This window comes from Benincasa hispida, chromosome 11 (assembly GCF_009727055.1).
Source record: "Benincasa hispida cultivar B227 chromosome 11, ASM972705v1, whole genome shotgun sequence".
In the NCBI taxonomy this organism is placed as follows: domain Eukaryota; kingdom Viridiplantae; phylum Streptophyta; class Magnoliopsida; order Cucurbitales; family Cucurbitaceae; genus Benincasa; species Benincasa hispida.
The window spans coordinates 2,022,854-2,041,984 of NC_052359.1; the positions used below are offsets into that span (position 1 = coordinate 2,022,854).

Consider the following 19,131-nt stretch of genomic DNA (forward strand, 5'->3'; position numbering starts at 1 on the left):
GGGAGAAGTTTAAGAAAAATATGCTATAAATTTATTATGATTTTGATTGTATTAATTAGTGAGAGAATTTATTTTTTTGAGTGAATTTCAAGAATGATCTTTATGGTGATATGTTGATGTGCTACATATGATTTACATGTATTTCAAGCTATTTTTCTTGAATGGTTTTTCATCATAAAAAAGGTGGAGATTGTTGGCTTTTTGCCTCTTAATCTCAAATTAATTAATTTTAATTAATTAATTAATCAATATTTTGATGATAACAAACTCAATTTTTAATTACTGAAAATCTTAGTGTTGTAATATGTCCATAGCGTAGAGCTCGAAACAACGATTCCAACACCTCTTGAATCACTCAAATCGGAGCTAAAACGAAGACGATATGACCAAAACAAGTCTATAGAGAAAATATCGTGATGGATGACGTGACATAACCAGACTATTTATATGTAAACATATGGCCGTATATTGGTTGAATGGTGGATCATTAAGAGATTAACATATGATGGACTTTTGATTTTTAGATTGACTTAAAATAAAAAAAAAATTGAAATTAAAAAGAACTTTAAAAGGAAAATAAATTTAATATTATTTTATGTTTGTGTCTAATGGCTAGTTTTTTTATATATGATATTTTTTTAATTTTTGGATTGACTTTAAAGAGAATGAATTTAAAAAGAAAATAAATTTAATATTATATGTTTGTGTCTAACGACTAGTTTTTGACACATGGTATGTTTTTTTTTATTTTTTATTTTTTGGATTAATTTTAAAAAGAAAATGAATTTCAAAAGAAAAGAAATTTAATATTATATTTTGTTTGTATCTAACAATTAATTTAGTTTAAAATCTCCACCATTGATTTTTCTTTTCCAAAATCCAATGGTCCAAATTAATTATGGTTTCTAAAAAATTTTCCATCTCTATATAAACCATCTTCCTCTCCAAATTTTAAACAAACAAATTTTACATTTTATAATTCTCCAAAATTCAAAAGTTCTATTGTTGCTCTCTCTAAGTTCCCATCTTTTTTTTTTTCTTTTCATCTTATTCTCGAGAGAGTCTTATTGTATTGTGAGGACAAACTTTTTGATGCTTAAACTTGTAAATCCACTCTAGTGAGAGTTGTATTGTGTTCTTCAAAAATTCCAACATTTATAACGGTTTGATCCTAAACCGTGGAAAGGATTAGATTTGCTCTTGAACCCATAAAAGGAGCGGTGGTGTAACGGTTGAGCTCTAATCCGTGGAAAGGGTCGGAAAGATTTTATTCAAATTCCCAAGAGGCGCTTGGAGAGTGGAGTATGTCGAGTTTGACCGAACCACTATAAAAATTACAGTGTCTTCTTCTCTAACTCTTTCTTTTTTATTTTTGCAATTAATTTAAGCAATTTATTGTATGTTTTAGTTTGTTATTATTTATTTGCTAAAATTTGATAGAATTAAATTATCACATTTTTGTATCTTATTTGTTGCATAAATTGAATTTTTCTTATTATTTATAAAAAAAGTGTATTAATTAGTTTAATTGGGTTAATTTAAAAAAAAAATTAATTAAACCCTATTCACACCCTCTAGGTTTCCATATTGATCCAATAAATTTTAGCAGGGAGATTTTCAAAAATAGAAAAATAAGGGAAATTATTTACTCAAAATAACAAATTTTAATCTTCTTTGATAGAGACTAATAGAAATTTATCAATATCTAAAAGTGATAGAAACTGATAGAAGTCTATCATTAATAGATGCAGATAGAAATCTATCGGTGTCTATCATTTTTTTTTACACTATTTCTGTAAATAGTTTGACATTTTTTTTCTATCCATGAAAATTTTCCTTTTGAAGACATATTTTTAATCTTATTTTCTTACACAAAAATTATTATTATTTTTTAACTAATTTCAAGGAAAATTAATTTTGAAAACTAAATTCAAAATTTATTAAAAATATATAGATTAAAATTTTTTAAAAAATCAATAATTATAGATGTGACAACCTTAACATATTAATTAAGGTGGCGCCTTTGTTGAATTAGAATAAAACGAAAAAGAAAAAGAAAATTCCTTAGTTATATAAATCAAAATTTAGTTAAATCTCAATTTCAATAACATGTAATTTTATCATTATCTTTGAAAATATCAAAGTTATGTTTAAATTTTAATAACAATTTTGCTTTTATTATTATTTTTTAAGTAGAAAGATTCAAATTGTAGTCAAATTCTTTAAAAAAAATAATAAAAAAATTATCTACTTAGATTTCTTAAAAATAGATACTATAAATTTGTGATTGTTCATAATTCATCATTTATATTTTTTTTCCGCAAACGTGAGCTTAGTTCAATATGACTTAAAAACTTAATGAGATTTGGATCCTCTTTTGGATGTGGTTGATATTTCCAGTCTCTTGCTTTTGTTCCAACCAATCGATGTCTTTTTAGTATGATCCAAGAGAATGGAATCTACATTCTTTTGTTAGAGATGGTTTTTCGGGTTTGAGTTTGCTGCGACTCGAATACTTTCATCCTGATTTGAAATCTCTTTATTGTAGCGATTTTGCTTTTCTTTCCGGCTTTTCGTCCATCAAAAGATTATAGAAAAATTTTAGACTTGAGGGAGCAAATGGGAAATTTTCAACAAGAAGAAAAATAACAATGCTTGTTCTTGTTCATGTCACTCACCAAAGCAATCTTCGAGTCCATGAGAACATCCTCAATACATTGAAGAGATATAGTGTCAAACTTCAAAGAACCTTTTTTGGATCAATAAAGTTATCCTTTCTATTAAAATCATAAACTAGTGAACAGTGATTTCAAATACGCAATTTACAAATCAACCGAACATAGTTTGAAAACAAAAACAAAAGGTCAGAGAACTGTTTTCTGAGCAATCTTCAAATAAATAAAACCCAGATACATGATGCTATGCCACTGTTTTCATGGCCAGTCATATAACAAATTTGAACAAGTGGAAACAAAGCAGCAAAATTTGAACTTAAAAAGGGTTTCTTAAATGAACTCTACTATCCAAGAAAGTTTAGTTTTTTTTTAATAACAATACCCATCTCAGCTAGCAGAATTTACATCTTGCAGGACGATCATCTCTAATCTTCAGCAGCTTCCAACACAAACAAAGCCTTGAGATCATTATAAATATCTGCTATAAAGAGAAAAAAAAAATCTGAAAATCAATTTTATAAGTGAATTTTCAGACATTGAAGAAGATTGGAGGTGGAAAGGGATTCTAATTCTGCTTCTGCACTCAGCCTTGTTTCTTCTCTTCAGCAGCCAAATCTAGAAATGATTTTCTTTTCTTTTTCTTATGAGTATAAAACTATGATAGTTTTATGAGGTATAATAAAAACTGTTCAAAATAGAATATATGAGTGAAACAGCTGAAAAAAAAGAGAGGAAACTTGAAGAAACTCAATAACATTATGTAAAAAAAAAAAAAAAAAAAAAAAAAAAAAAAAAAAAAAAAAAAAAAAACTGACGCAGTAAAAGTATCAATCTGATTTCACGTTGAGATCTCCATGACTCTTCTTCATTCTATTCAACCGCAACGAGACGGGTTTTTGTAACACGGAGACATTGAAGTTGTTCCAAACGTCGGGCTTGGTAGGTAGTCGGGCAATTTTCTCTGCAATTTCCATGTCTTCTGGGAGAACTGAACCGAACACAGTATACACTTTGTTCCATTCTTGGTGGTTTGCAAGACTTATGAAGAATTCTGGTCCAGAACCAACCCACGCTACCGAACCGCGCTTTATGTATGGGCAAACTTCAGCGGGAATCTTCTTAAATTGAATACCTTGAGATTCAAGTGTTCCTTGAACAAGTGCAAAAGGAGGACCTAAAGGAGCCTGGTAGTTCAAAGAAATTTGAATAAGATACGAAAAAGTCTAAAAGCACCTTCTAAATCCTCTAAAAGTATGCCCTAACAGCCAGATCAAATTAAGACTTTATTAATATTTTAATCCAATTGATTAATAACTGAATCATGTTTTCATGTTCCTGACCCAAAAAGTTGTTTGATACCTTTACATTTCTCCCATAAGCAGTATGACCTAAAACATAATTGACCAATACTAACACCCAAGTTATGAAATATGATGGACATGAAAATGGATTACAACGACAGAACTCATTTAATGCACTAAGTTATCATTCAGTTCCCGGTTGGGATACTGAAGTCTGCTAAGGAAACCAAAGGAAACGAATTCTTACATTTTCGATGTGGTTTCCTTTCAAGTCCCAAGATTGCCCTCTACCCTCTGCACGGTAGAAGTGACAACCAGCACAATGTCGTAATCCCAATAACTCGAGAATGTATGCAACTGAATGGGGAGCACAGTCAGGGAAGAGCTGCATAAATTCCGAATACATCACAAACACTAAGATTAAGAATAGTCGTGCAAGAGTGGAAGAGGGAAAATTTCACATTATGGAGATGCATTAAAAAGTCACCCCCGCCCCCAAATTATGTATGTAGTTGGGGAATTTTCTCTAAGTATAGTTGTTCTAAACACTATCAGATTTCGAAGAGAGAGTATAACATAAACGCCTAATTTAGAACGCAAATATTGTGAACAACAAATCCTCTGAGAACTTGAAATTAAATTTAAAGTTTCATGGCACAAGGCTTGAATGGTAAATTAATATACATACGAACAATGCCAGAACAGCAATAGAAGAATTGAAACACATTAAACTGTTATGTGCTAATTTTTGCAATTATCAATTAGAGACCATGGTATGTAAGAATTTAGATAGAAAGACTACCCATAAGAATATCTATTTCAGAATGGACAAAACCATAACATTCATCAACCTCGATCTTGGACCATTTCTTTGAACGTCACTACATTTTCAATTCAGTAGCTTGCTATGTAATTTAAAGAGTTCTGTAGATAAGATCTTGTAGCCGCTATTAGTGAAAGACATTTCAGATATTTAACAGTTCGGTCAAGTAAAAAACAAATAAAACTTGAAACGTAGGATGAGAATATAAGCAGAAGAAAAATACCTGAATAAGAAACATTAGAACAAATAACGAAACACAGGTTTTGAGAGTTTGGAAAGGTGAGAGAAGTTTAATGGAATGGAAAAGGCAACTCTAGAATTCAGAGAACTAGGAATTAAGAGCACCTACAAGCAAGGGAAACTACCTTGATATGAAGGGTGCCATAATCTGTTTCCAGCGCAATGATTCCCTAGGAAACAAAACATTGGAGACCCGTCAGTAGACTAGATAAGCTGAAGATAACGCAAACAAGGTTATATCTAAAGAGTGGCCAATCACACAAAATGGTCACTTTCTTCATGAAAAGTCTACAAAATTTGGAATGGAACATTCAAAACTATCTAATTCATTGCTAAAACAAACATAGACATTCTATACCTCTCCTCTTCCAAAGATAATCCCAGAAGTCCAAATACTTGTCGTCCCTCCTTCCTGTCGATCAGGAGCCAACGTATCCTTCTGTTTCTTCAGCCAGCACTGCCAAAAAAGATAAATCACACATGAATTCAACTGGTTCAACTACACAAACAAAGCATATCACTTAGATTCAATCCATATTACACAATCATAAGATAAGAAAAGCTACAGAAATTGCTCTCATAGTGACCAGAACCAAAACCTCTCTCCCACTCATTGGCTGAAGGAAAAACAGAAGTGCCTTCTTTCAGACTCAACAGAACAACTTCAGAGATTAAGATCATGTTATTGTACAAATGGGTTTTTTATAGGACAAACCATTTGAAATTATCTAACTAAACCAAGTAAACACATATTATAAATCACAAATGAATTCAACTGGCTCAACTACACAAATAGAGCATAAAACTTGGATTCAAGTCCATATTACACAATCAGTAGATAACAAAAGCTACAGAAATTGCATCCATAATGACCAGAACCAGAATCTCTCTCTCTCTCTCTCACACACACATTGGCTGAAGGAAGAACAGAAGTGCCTTCTTTCATACTCAACAGAACAACTTCATAGATTAAGATCTTGTGAATATACAAATGAATTTTTTCTAGGATAAACACCATTTGAAAATGATCTAACTAAACTAAGTAAACACATATTAGAGAGTAAACTGAAAAAAAGAAGCAGATTAAAGCAATGATTATAATGGGAAAAAAGTAAAAAACTAAACATTAATTGAACTCACTTCACCATATTTAGGACCACATTCCTCTCGATTTCCACAATACACCCAAGTATCACACAAGCAAGGCCCATCATTCCCACTACACATAGCTTTACAAGCCTTACAACATAGCTCGGAGGAATTGAACTTAAATTCAGAACCCCACTTCACAGCCGGTCCCCAAAGCTCCAAATTCTCGATTCCCCTGCAACATTTCTCTTCCCTTCCTTCCAAATTTCCGCCATCCCCATCTCTAATCACTGTGAACGATTCAAGTTTCGAAGGATCGCCACCATTGAATCTGAGCAAAAGAGGGAGAAACGTATACACGGCGGCGCAGGAGACCAGACTGACAAAAATTAAGATCAGAAGAGTCGAACGAGAGGATTCTTGGTCATTTGGCTTACGACCCATTTGAGAAATGGCGACGAATTGCCGAACCCAGATGCTAATTCCGGTGATTCGATCAGAGAGACTCGAATTAGAGGGCAGGGACCGGCTAGACGAGCGTTGACCGTGGAAATTTAGGAGGGTTTTGCTCGTATTTCGAACATGTCATAGTCGAATTTTTTATTTTCGAATTTTCTGCGAGTGTTATTGATGGGTTACGACATTGAAATCAGGGCGGAGCGTTAGCAAAAGAGCAAAATGGAAGAGATCATAGTCAACGACTACCATGAAGTGGAGCTGGATTGCAATGCAGGACGAACGACGCCGTATTGTGATGGATAATTAAAAATTAATATTATGAATTTTTAAAATCAATTTTAACTATAAATCCGTGAAGTTATATTAATACTGTTGACGCACCGTGTTGATTTCATACATCTGGAGTTTGTATGCCGTCCGTGGAGTTCATATGTGTTAGTGCAATATATAATTTATTAAAAATATATATGTGTTAGTACAATATATAATTTATTAAAAATTATATATATAATTATTGAATAATAAATTTTTATGATGATTTATTTTGTTTGAAAATTTATTTATTCAATAATTATATATATATATATATTTTTAATAAATTATATATTGTATTAACACATATATTTTTGGAAGTTTTGAGGGATGGACTTTAGGGTTATTTTTGGATGATGCATTTCAATTTTTTATATATAATTTAAGTAATCATTTTACAAATGTGTTCATATGATGTTTCTACTTAAATCATTTTTATTTTAATACTTGTGATAAAAACTTTTTAAAATAAAAACATTTGTTTGATTTCTTACGTGATAAAAATGATTTTATTAATGTCAAATTACAATAAAAGAACAACTACAAAATACTATGAACTAATGAAAAAATTGAAAATTCAAAGCTTTAATGGAACTTAAGCACTTTTGTGTCCACAAAGATTTTTTTATTGACAATTTTGTGTCCCAACTTAAATATAAATATTTATTGATTTTTTTTTTAATGTTTTATCTAAAGTAATAGTTATTTTTAAGTTTTAAATTAAGATTTTATTAACGGTCTTATGTCACGAGCGTAAACCAAACAAAAAAAAATTGTGTGTCAACAAAACTCAAATTTGTGATAGTCATAATTTAAAATAATAATTGTCGGAGTTAGTGGAGTGGCCACATGTGGTGGTTGCCCGAGTTAGCTGTCGGAGATGGTCGCTGGAGTTGACCATTGGAGATGGTCATCAGAGTTGACCATCAGAGGTGGTTGCCAGAGTTGAGCAACAAGGTATTGATGTGATGTGTGCTTGGTGGACATGATATAGGCCTCCCAAACAATGAGTTGAATTCATATTTCAACTCATCTCATCTTATTTCCTCACCTTAACTACCTCCTAAACTTTTTCACCAAAATTTGCCTCAAAATTAGATACGTGCTCACCCAATGTCACTAAAAAAATATTTTCTCCGGTGCATTTGTTATAAAATATATCTAGATATGCAACCGATACAATTTTAAAGAAAAAAGACATTAGAGTTTTTTTTTTTTTAATTTCTGAATTTTGACAATTATTTTGGTTAATTTGTGTAATGGTCAATGTCTTTTTGTGCAAAACTTCAATTTGATGAAATTATTGAGTTTAAGAAGGTTTTTCAGATTTTTTAATTGAAAATTAGTAGGCATTGATAGCATTAAAAATGTGTTATCTCACCCCGCTTAATTTGGAATTATTTTTTTATTTTATGTGTTTATTTTCTGATAAAGGTATCGAGCACAATTTAGGGAGAATTAGAACGTGCTAATTTGGAGACTTAGAGAGCCAAGGGAGATAATAAGAGCAAAATGGAGCAAAAATGGGTTGGCATCGTGGTGATGCTTGGTGCTTACCACATCGTCGAAACCCGAGAGCAAGTACTCTAAAAATGAAAAAGCGTTGTTGCGTTGCAACAACAAACCGAACAGGATGCACGGGCGACAAAACCCAAGGGCACAAATTCCTTCAGTGTCGCGACGTTGCTCCTTAGCGTCGCGATGCCATCTAATATTACCTCAAATTTAGATACATTCTCGTCCCAAATGTCACTAAAAGTATTTTCTCTAATGCATTCACTATAAAATATATCATATGCAACTGATACAATTTTAAAGAAAAATGGTATTTTTTAAATTTCTGAATTTTGACAATTATTTTGGTTAATTTGTGAAATTGTCAATATCTCTTTGTGCAATACTTTAATTTGATGAAATTAATGTGTTTATGATGGTTCTTACATTTTTTTAATTGAAAATTTGTAGGCGTTGATAGTACTGAAAATGTGCTATCACGCTCCACTTAATTCGAAATCGTTCTTGTATTTTACGTGTTTATTTTCTGATGCAAGTATCGAGCATAATTTAAGTAGAACTAGCATTTAGCACACATTCCAGATTAAAACGTGCTTATTTGGAGACTTAGCGCGCCAATTGGGATAAGAAGAGCAAAATAGAGAAAAATGGTTTGACGTCATGGTGATGCTCGACACTTGCCACGTCGCCAAAACTCCTCAACACTAATTTCTAAATTTGAAAGAGCATTGCAGTGCTGCGACGACAGACGAATAGGATGCATGCTCGACAGTGCCACAGTGCTAGCACTACGCCAAAGTGTCATCACGATAATTTAAAAAGAAACCCTAATCACTACACAATGAACCACAAAATTCACACAAAATTCTCTCCTTTTTTTTTCTCTCCTTTGTATTTCTCCTTTCCTATTCAAGTGAGACCTTAATTGATTATTATTGGGTGATTTCAAGCATGTATCTAGGCTAAGGTACAAATATCTAGTTCCGGAATTTGAGGTTTAATTCTTGATTTGCAAACTTACGAGGTTATGAACAATTTTATCTTGTAATTATATAGTTTAAGGATTTCACATCTTGTTCTATTTCTTATGAGTGAATATGTTTGGGATTATCTGACAGATTAGCCAAGCATGTCTAGTTAATCGCCATAGATCTACACTTAATATGTAACTGTAAGGTTCCTAGATCGCTAAGTGGCAAATAATTAAGTTAGGGTGGTAAAATTGATTTGACAATTTCAAACCATTAGCATTTATTTAACTAACCAAGGTGAGAATCATAGAGCATTTAATTAGACAATTCTGAATTATTTTGTTCTTCTTAACAATAACATTAGATCTTAATGCTAATTGCTTTTCATCTAGACACAAAAGTCAATTTGATTAGTAGGACATTCATTTAGCTTTTCTAAATGCAATAGACTAAGCTTACACAAATAAGATTACAAGTAATTTGTGTGATTAATCGATGATTGAGTAGTAAATTAGGAATAACCTCAATATAATCCTTGCTGAACATTTTGTTTCAGTTAAAATTTAAACTAGATCAAAATTTAATTCTGTGCACCTTTTACAAATGTTTTCTTTTACAATTAAAGCAATCAAAACCCCTATGATTACTTAACAATAAGTACTTTAAGCGATAAATTGACTAGCCCTATATGGATCAACCTGTCATTAATACTACGGATTATGAATGTTATTTGGTCGGATCAAAAGCTTCGACAACTTTTGATTCATCGGGCATTCTGTTTTTCCTTTTTTGAACAACATTGTGGGGCAAAGAATTGAATCGCATATCTCAAGATTGATATTACAAGTTCATGTCAGTTGAATTATGTTCACATTGACAAAATTAATAGGCAAATTGATAGAAATTGAATTAGGATAAATTTTTTTAACAATTATTTAAATTTATGGTCCAATTTGATGAAATAAAAAATTTATAGTTGAGTTTAATACTTTACTTTAAATTATTTGTGAAAATTGTTCTTCGAGCTTTGCTTATCTATTCAATGATTCATTCTCCGAAAATCTTACTCAAAGTTTCAAGAAAAATTGTCACATTAATTAGTTTTAAATTAGTAGAAGAAATGAAAGAATTAAAGTATAACACTTTTTTAAATACTCAACTTAATGAAAATCATTAATATCGTGTTTGATTCTGGTATTTCTCTCTAATGTTTCTTCTTGCATTTTAAAGTAGTCTCATATACATATGAGAATTACATATTATAGGTTTTAAAATGGAATCCTAAATTTAAGTTGTAAATTAACTTACTCATAACAGTTCCATATTTTAATTAATACAAGTTGATATCTTTTTCTTTTTTCTTCAAATTGTTTCTTAAAAGTTTATTTTTAATTTTCTTCAGCATACACCTAAAGAAATCGAGTACATGAAACATATATCTTTAGAATATCCTATTATAATGAGAAAGGAGAAAATCTCAAATTTATGACTTCCAAATTAGAGTATATTATTAAATTTAGGTTAATTATTTTAAATAACAAAACTGTTGAAAATATTTTCAAATATAACAAAATGTAATATCTATTTTTAAATAGATATTCATAGACATATATCCGTATCAGACATCACTGATAAACAAGTGACATTTCGTCATATTTATAAATAAATTGATTTGTTTTTTATATTTAAAAACAATCCTATAAACTTCTGTTAAAAAAATCAGATATGAAATTAATAATTACATACTGCAACAGAGAACATTTCAGATATCTACCCTATTTCTCTTCATGAAAGTTTACTTTAAAAAAATAAAAATATAACTCAATAATTAGCACTGTTTTCTCATTTTTTTTTTCAATACATCCCATATTTGCAACTTGGAAAAATAAAGTAGAAATAATAATGCATAATCAAATAAATAAATAATAACAACACATTTTTATTCCAACCTCAAAACTTCACTCATATAAAAGAAAAACTTGAATACATTAAGATTAACTAACATTATTTATTATTAAAAGTAAGGTCATAATTAAAAGTAGTGCATATTAATTAATATTAAACATGGGAAAAAAAAACATACACACATCACTCATTTTCTCTCTATCATATTTCTCTTTTCTCTTGAGGTTTGCTTGGATAATCTTAATGATAACTTTCATGGAGTGGTAAAACCTGCATTAAAAACATTAATTTCACACATTTAGATAATAAAGTTTCGTATGCATTTTATCGAAAATTAAATAAATAAGTAAAAGATTAATTATTTTAAGTATTTTCAATTGATTTGAACATGTTCGTTTTATTAATATAAATAAATAATAAATTGATCAGTTGAACTTTGTTTAAACCCAACAGGGATTATAACATTAAATCATATTATGTAATTTATATTTGTAATATGATACAATTAATTTCAGCCAAATTTTTGCATATTTCATGGGCAAGTTGAAATTTTACCTAATTTAAATATAGATTTTTTCTAAAATAAATACAACTATTTTTTTTATTTATTATAAAATATCTTTTTAAAGAGATTATAAAATGCCCAATGTTGCTTTAATGATTCATAATAGTTGAAAGATATGCTTAGTTGTTTTAATATTTCAATATGATGAATTTTTTTCAAAGCTCATATCCCCAAAAAAAAAAAAAAAAAAAAAAAAAAAAAAAAAAGAAACATACACATAACAAATATATACACATTTCAATAACTACAAAAATGTACCCTAAAGTGAGCACCTTGAGATATGAGGTTTGAAAAAAGATGATATTGAAATATTAAAACATATAAACATATCTTTCAACTATTATGAATTATTAAGCAACCTTAGGTATTTTATAATCTCTTTAAAAAGGTTTTTTTATAATTAAAAATAAAATAATTATTTTAAATACTAAAACTACTGAAAATATTTTAAAGTATAACAAAATATCACCGTCGATCATAAATTGCAATTGACATAAATAATAAAATTTTGTTATATTTGTAAATAAGTTAGCTCATTTTACTTTATTTGAAAACAACATAAAATAATGGTTGTTACTCTATTAAAAATGTTTTATGGAAGAAAAATATTTTATTTTATTTTTCCAAAGTTGTTGTACAATAGGTTATTGAATTTTTAATTTGTTATTTAATAAAATCTTAACATATTGTTTTTTTAAATTCACAAATCTGCAACATACAAAATTAAAAAGAAAAAAAATCAATCATTGACATATTATTTAATTATTTCTATAATATTAGTCTTTTTAAATATAAAAAAATATTTAAAAATATTTAAATTTTATAGTAAAAAGTATATCAATTATTTTTAAATGTTAAATTATATTAAAAAATACTCTTAAACTTTATCTTCACGTCACATGACAAATTTTGCACAAAAACAAGCCATCTAGACTACAGTTAAGTTTTTTAAAAATATTTTTATTTTCATTATAATTACTTTTTAGTCCGATAGGGGTACTCATATACCACTAAAGTATATTTATTTTGACATATCTTCCTTATTTCAAAAGATGTAATATTATCTTTTTCTATACATAAACATTTTAAAACTATTTGAAATATACATCCTTTGAAATTTTAGGTAAAAAAAAAACTTTCAAAAATCTTTTTAATAGACATTTTTTTAAAGTAATACCTATAATTTCATCATTTACCAATCTTTTTCAAAACCAACCAACTTCAAAAAAAAAAAAAAAGTAGTTTATAAAATAAATATACAAAGATTGAAGAACAAATGAACAAAATCCCTTTTGGAACTCAAAATCAATAATGAAAATTCAAAGTTATAGAGAAAGAGAGAGAGAGGTTAATTACTTCCACATTTGAAATGGCGAGGGACTTTACGGCCGCAGCTTTCGATAAGGCGAATGGCGCGATTAGGATCCACATACGTCATTAGCTTAGGCGTAACAGCCGGGCAAATACACTGTGTATGGCTCACTCTCGCCCTCTCGCAGCACGCCTGCGACGGATTCCTCCCGAACACCACCGCCAGACACTCCTTCACCGCCATATCTCTCTCCGCCTTACATTCCGNCCCTACTGCCACCGCCATCACCGCCACCATTGCCACCACCAACTCCCAACGCCCCACTCTAATGCTCGCCATCTGTTTGATAAAAATCCTCACTCAAACAATTGGCCCTTTGGTCTTTGGCCTTAGCTTCCCCGTGTGGTTAATTATTTATAGTGCGCGTGCGGCGGGTCTTGCAATTCTTTATTGGCGGAGAAATTGACTTTGAAGTTGTAATGTGCACCTCATTTTCAAGTCGAGTCAAGCCACTAAAAGATTAAAAAAAAATTATATGTTTTTTATTTACATTTTAGTCCTTGTTTAATTTTAAGTTTAGTTTCAATAACAATTAAAACAAAACTTGAATAAAGGACTAGAATATCTCTTAATTTAATGGATTGAGGCCCTTCATTTATTGTGTTATTATATTCGACTCCAAAGATACAACCATACATCTAAGATCTCTTATAAAATCCTGATTGTTTGTACGCTAAAAAATTAAACTCTCAAAAGAAGAAAAAGATGTAGGAACTGTTTGGAAGGTTGGAATGTAAAAGATTACTGAGAATCACATTGGTGTTGGAATGAGTGGAGAGTCAATGGCAAAATGAAAATGAGATTATGAAGTTTGAAAACGGTGAAAAAGAAGATTTGGTTGAAAACTATGGGAATATAATGAGTTTGGTATTACAAAGCCCAAAACGCTCAATCCAAACATGAGTTTTGAATTACATTACATAACAAACTTATTCCATTACCACCTCCCCCTACACTTAGTTTGTTAGGAGAGTGTAGGAGATATTTTTTTTTTCCGATATACATGACCTAGGATGTTCTCTATTCTTATAAAAAATTATCCAAGTTCAAGCATAACTGTCATCCACTACCCATTTGATAGGAAGAAGAAATTGAATACTTAAAATATGAAATAAATAAATAAGCGATAAAAATAAAACTTAAAACATTAAAAGTATCTAGCATGAATCGAGGTTACAGTTTAAAACATAGACAACAGAAGAGACTAAAAAGTAGAAACACTAAAAATATGTATTACCTTTTAGCTGATTGTATATGAAAAACTTGGTGTATGTATGATACTAAATTTTTTTAATTCAATGATAGTCGTATTTCTAGAAACATAAATTTTTTTAGTGCGATATTTTTATTAAATAAAAAGATTTTCTTTTCCTTTTTCCATTGATGGCTTGAAATTAGGAATGAAAAGGGTTTGGACTTAATTAGGAGTATACCAACTTGGAATTGAATACCACATGTTCCATTATTGTGGACCTAAAATTCTAAATCATAACTAGTGTTGTACGGAAACCAACAAACCTTTTCATTTTTTCAATACATTCTCATGATTGGGTCCCTCGTTGGGGCGCCGACCCCTCTATTTTGTTGGCCATAATTGTCAAATTTTCATATTTTGCGGGTGTCATTTTAATTACTACCCATTGATTGACCATGAAAATTTTGGAAAACTGGACTCTTCTTTCTAGACTATGGTTCAAGACACACAATTCTCTCTTTTCGTATCGAAAATTTAAGGTTCAATTAGGTAACAAATTTTTTTAATCTTATAATATATTTAGTAGATTTTTAAACTTTTTAAAAAAATTCTTAATTCATTTTCTTTATCCAAATATATTTTTACTAGTTAAGACACCCGAACTTGACTTGAAGGTCAGAAGTTTAAATAGTCTCCTTCAATTTGTTGTCGAATTAAAAAAAAAAAAAAAGAACGTAATCCGCTCTTCCCTCCCTATATACCCTTTGTCATAAATATTTAGAAATTGGTTCTTCTAATCCCATGATTTTTCTTTTGATGTTGAAATATTTATGTTAGATGATAATTTGGTCTATAAACTTTTAAAGTTGTGTCTAAAAAATTTGTGGATTGTTAATGTTATGTGTAATAGGTTCTTAAAATTTTAAAAGTAACTATAAGTCCTTGAAGTATTCTATTACTTTTGTTTGTTTAATTACTAATTTATTGATCTATTAGATATGTTTCAAATTGGGATAGTTGTAAATATAATAATCAAACCCAAAGTATTAACATATATAACACATTGTAAAAGAATTTGCAGATATAGTAAAATTTAGATTTAATTCTTGGAGTCTATCGATGTGCCATTGATAGAAGTCTATCACTAACATAAATTTATCAACAATAAAATCTATTACTAATTTATTTGTTATATTTATAATTATTTAAAAATATTGTTATATACGTAAATATTAATCCTAAAAATGTTAGGAATTGTAATTATCTATTTAAATTTTGGACTAAAAGATCAAAATTATAATTTCACCAAAACTTTCGATATATTCAAGTCATAAATGACTAGATAATTGAAATTTTGGACTTCACCTTTGGTCTGGAATTGTTGAAGATCCATGACTTTATTCAATTCCCATATTTCATGGGCAGATTATTTTTCAGTAAAATATTTAATTGAAAAGTTTATCCCAATATATACTTATTATTCATGGTTTATCCATTACATATTTATATACACACTAAAATCACAAATGTGATAAAATAACTTAATAGTTTTTTTTTCTTTCTTTCTTTTTCTTGAATGACTGGTAGAAAGTTATGCATGTAAAATAAAAATTAAGAAAACAAACAAACAAACAAGAAGAATTATTTTCTGCAATAATTGTACAGATTTTCTTAGGTCCAAGTGTTTATAACTTTAAATTATAACCTACTGATAGAAGGTATATAAAAAACAAACAAGAAAAAGAAGAATAAGTCATTATATAAAGTAAACGTACAATTTTCTAATGTATAACTCTTTATAATTTTAAATCATAACGTACTTGACAAAATGTAATAAAAAAAACGAACAAACAAGAATAAGAAAAAAAGAAGTTATTTTCTGATATAAACGTACAATTTTTCAAGATTATAGTGTACTTTTTTTTTAGTACAACGATTGTGAGGACGTAGGGATGGATTTGGTATGCGTCTAGAGGCTCGAATCCTCCCTCGACTTTATGCTCTTTATATAATGTAAATATATAATGCTCTTTATATATATATATATATATAATTGGTATAATATCAAAATCACTAGCTAGTCCAGTATAAATCTGCCTTCCAATCCCTTTTATAAAATTTATGAGTCTATCACAATGAAGATAGAGGATTGAACCTCTCATTTATGGAAGATCATGTAATTACTGCAACGAAGTTCACTTTGACGATTATATATGTGTGTGTGACAAATACGACAACTTTTAATGTTGTATTTAATTAAATTTATGAATTTTTAAAGTACTCATAAATCTCTAGTAAGAGTTTTTTTTTTTCTTTGTAGAGAGACCACCTCTAATAGAATGAAGAATACAAATGAGTGGAAGAAATAAACATGTATAAGAAAACAAATAATTTGATATATTCTCGTCTGTATAGATTATTTAAATAAATCTTTTTAACAATATATGGAGTCAGGAAATCAGAATTCTAATTTCAAAGTTGATAGTATATAAGTCCTATAACAATTAAGTTATATTATTTTGACATTTATTTAAATAATTAAGTATAATATTATGTTTTTTTTAGTATTAGGAGGTTTTAGAAGTAGAAAATTAACTATTTAAATAGATATTGTTTTTTAAAATAAATTAACTATTTAATTGAAAATTATAAAAGAATTCATTTAAGAAAAATGTTCACACATAGAAAAAATATCAAACTATTTACAGAAATAGTAGAAAAAAAGACATGGATGGATATTGATAGACTTCTATCCGTTTCTATCACTAATAAATACTGACTTCTATCTGTCTCTATCAAAGAATATTAAAATTTTGTTATTTTGTATAAATAGTTTCCCTTATTTTTTTATATATCACTACAAAAAATTAAAGAAAATTTAATATGAATAGAAAATTAAATGAGGGGGAGAATGGGACTTGAAATTTAGGGGTGTTCGTGGGTTGAGTTGAAGAACTTCTTAAATCCAACCCAATTGTTCGAATGTAAATTTCTTCAATCCAAATAATCTTCATTAAAAAAATGGACCCAATCCAACCCAGCCATGAAACATTTGGATTGGATTGGTTTGGGTTACTCGGGTCATTTATTTACTTTTTTTTTAATAAAAGGAAGTAAAATGTTAATACGTAAAAATTCGATTTAACTATTTTCATATATGAATTAAGATTAACAACTCAATTTCAATTTATATAATGTATAATCTTTTTTCAAAGTGCAATATATATATTTAAGAGTCATTGAAGAATAAATTATCCAAAAAATTGATAAAATAAAATAAAACTAAAATAAATATATGTATATCTAATTGTACATAAGCAAAAAAAAACATTTTAAAGTTAATAATAATAAGTTCGAGTTGGATCGGGTTGGTTTGGGTTATTTTAGGTGACCCATAAATTAACCTAACCCATAAAATTTTCATTTACTTGAACCCAACCCAATCCAACCTAAAAGAGTTCATAACCCAATCCAAATCGAACGAATTTTTTGAACACTCTTATTGAAAACCATTTTATCTTTGTCTCATTTGTGAATATCTATAATTTTTAGAATATCAATTTCATTTATAATTTTACCCTTTGAAAACTTTACGAACCTAATAGACATAATTTTGATTTTTTTTTGTCTAATAAATTTGTGAGTTTTAAAATATGTTCAATAAGTTGAGATTATCAAAGAAATTCAGGTTGTAATTTATCTTGTTAAATAAGAAATAATAATAATAATAATAAAAAGAATTCAAAGCAATCAATGAATATTAAATTGGAGATTGGAACCAAAAAGAAAATGATGATCTATTCCACTAGGAAATTCATGAAACAATTTCCTTTTATATGGAATAAGTTAAATTAGATGTCAACAATATTTAAAATAATTATTATAATGAACCCTTTAAAATAATAAGTTGCTTAATTCCTAATTTTTTTTTCTCATGTCCTAATTTTCCTTCCCTATTACTTAGAAAAAACCTATTCTCATTGTTCATGCTTTAAGGTTTTTAAGGAAAAATATTTTTTTAGTTCCTAGATTTGGGATCTAATTTTTATTTAGTTCATAAATTTCAAAATGTTACACATTTAGTTTTAAAATTTTGAGTTTAGTTTCAATTTAGTTCCGAAATTTCACAATGTTACAGTTTTACTTTTTGACATTTGAATTTTGATTCAATTTGATATTTATGTTTTAAGGTTTACATTTTTAAACTCGACCAATCACTAAATATTCATTTCCGTCTTTAGTATTAATTTTTGTTAATAAATTAAAAATATTAAAATAATTATAATTAATTAAATTTCACTGTTTTTTTTATCACTTTTAAAATTAATTTCAAATTTCCACTTCATAATTATTTTTAATTAATTAATAAAAATCGACGTCAATAATTGAAAGTGGATATTTAATGAAAAATTATGGTTACAAATGTAAAATCTTAAAACCTAGGGATCAAACTGAAATAAAACTTAAATCTCGAGACTAAAATTATAAAATTTTAAAACTTAAGAACTAAGTTGATACAAAATTCAAAATTTAATGGCCAAATGTGTAACATCGAAAAATCTAGGAACCAAATAGAAATTACATCCAAAATCTAGGGACCAAAAATGTATTTTACCTAAGTTTTTAAAGTTTGGTTCTTTTTATCATTACAAAGGTTTAAATTCAATTATGACCGACATGGATATAGTACTACAACTGTTTAGTGAATA

General features: G+C 28.4%; 2 protein-coding genes across 2 annotated transcripts; both read right to left on the reverse strand.

Moving 5' to 3' along the window:
- Positions 1-3,449: 3,449 nt before the first annotated feature.
- On the reverse strand, positions 3,450-6,843 carry LOC120089831. Its single transcript, XM_039047236.1, has 5 exons — positions 6,180-6,843; positions 5,398-5,496; positions 5,165-5,209; positions 4,224-4,361; positions 3,450-3,859 (listed from the first exon to the last, which is right to left on the reverse strand). Exons 1-5 carry the CDS (start codon positions 6,570-6,572, stop codon positions 3,503-3,505), a joined length of 1,032 nt encoding a protein of 343 aa, XP_038903164.1. The 5' UTR covers positions 6,573-6,843; the 3' UTR covers positions 3,450-3,502.
- Positions 6,844-11,321: 4,478 nt separating this feature from the next.
- Positions 11,322-13,601, reverse strand: LOC120091749. Its single transcript, XM_039049865.1, has 2 exons — positions 13,212-13,601; positions 11,322-11,560 (listed from the first exon to the last, which is right to left on the reverse strand). Exons 1-2 carry the CDS (start codon positions 13,504-13,506, stop codon positions 11,544-11,546), a joined length of 312 nt encoding a protein of 103 aa, XP_038905793.1. The 5' UTR covers positions 13,507-13,601; the 3' UTR covers positions 11,322-11,543.
- Between the last annotated feature and the right edge of the window lie 5,530 nt (positions 13,602-19,131).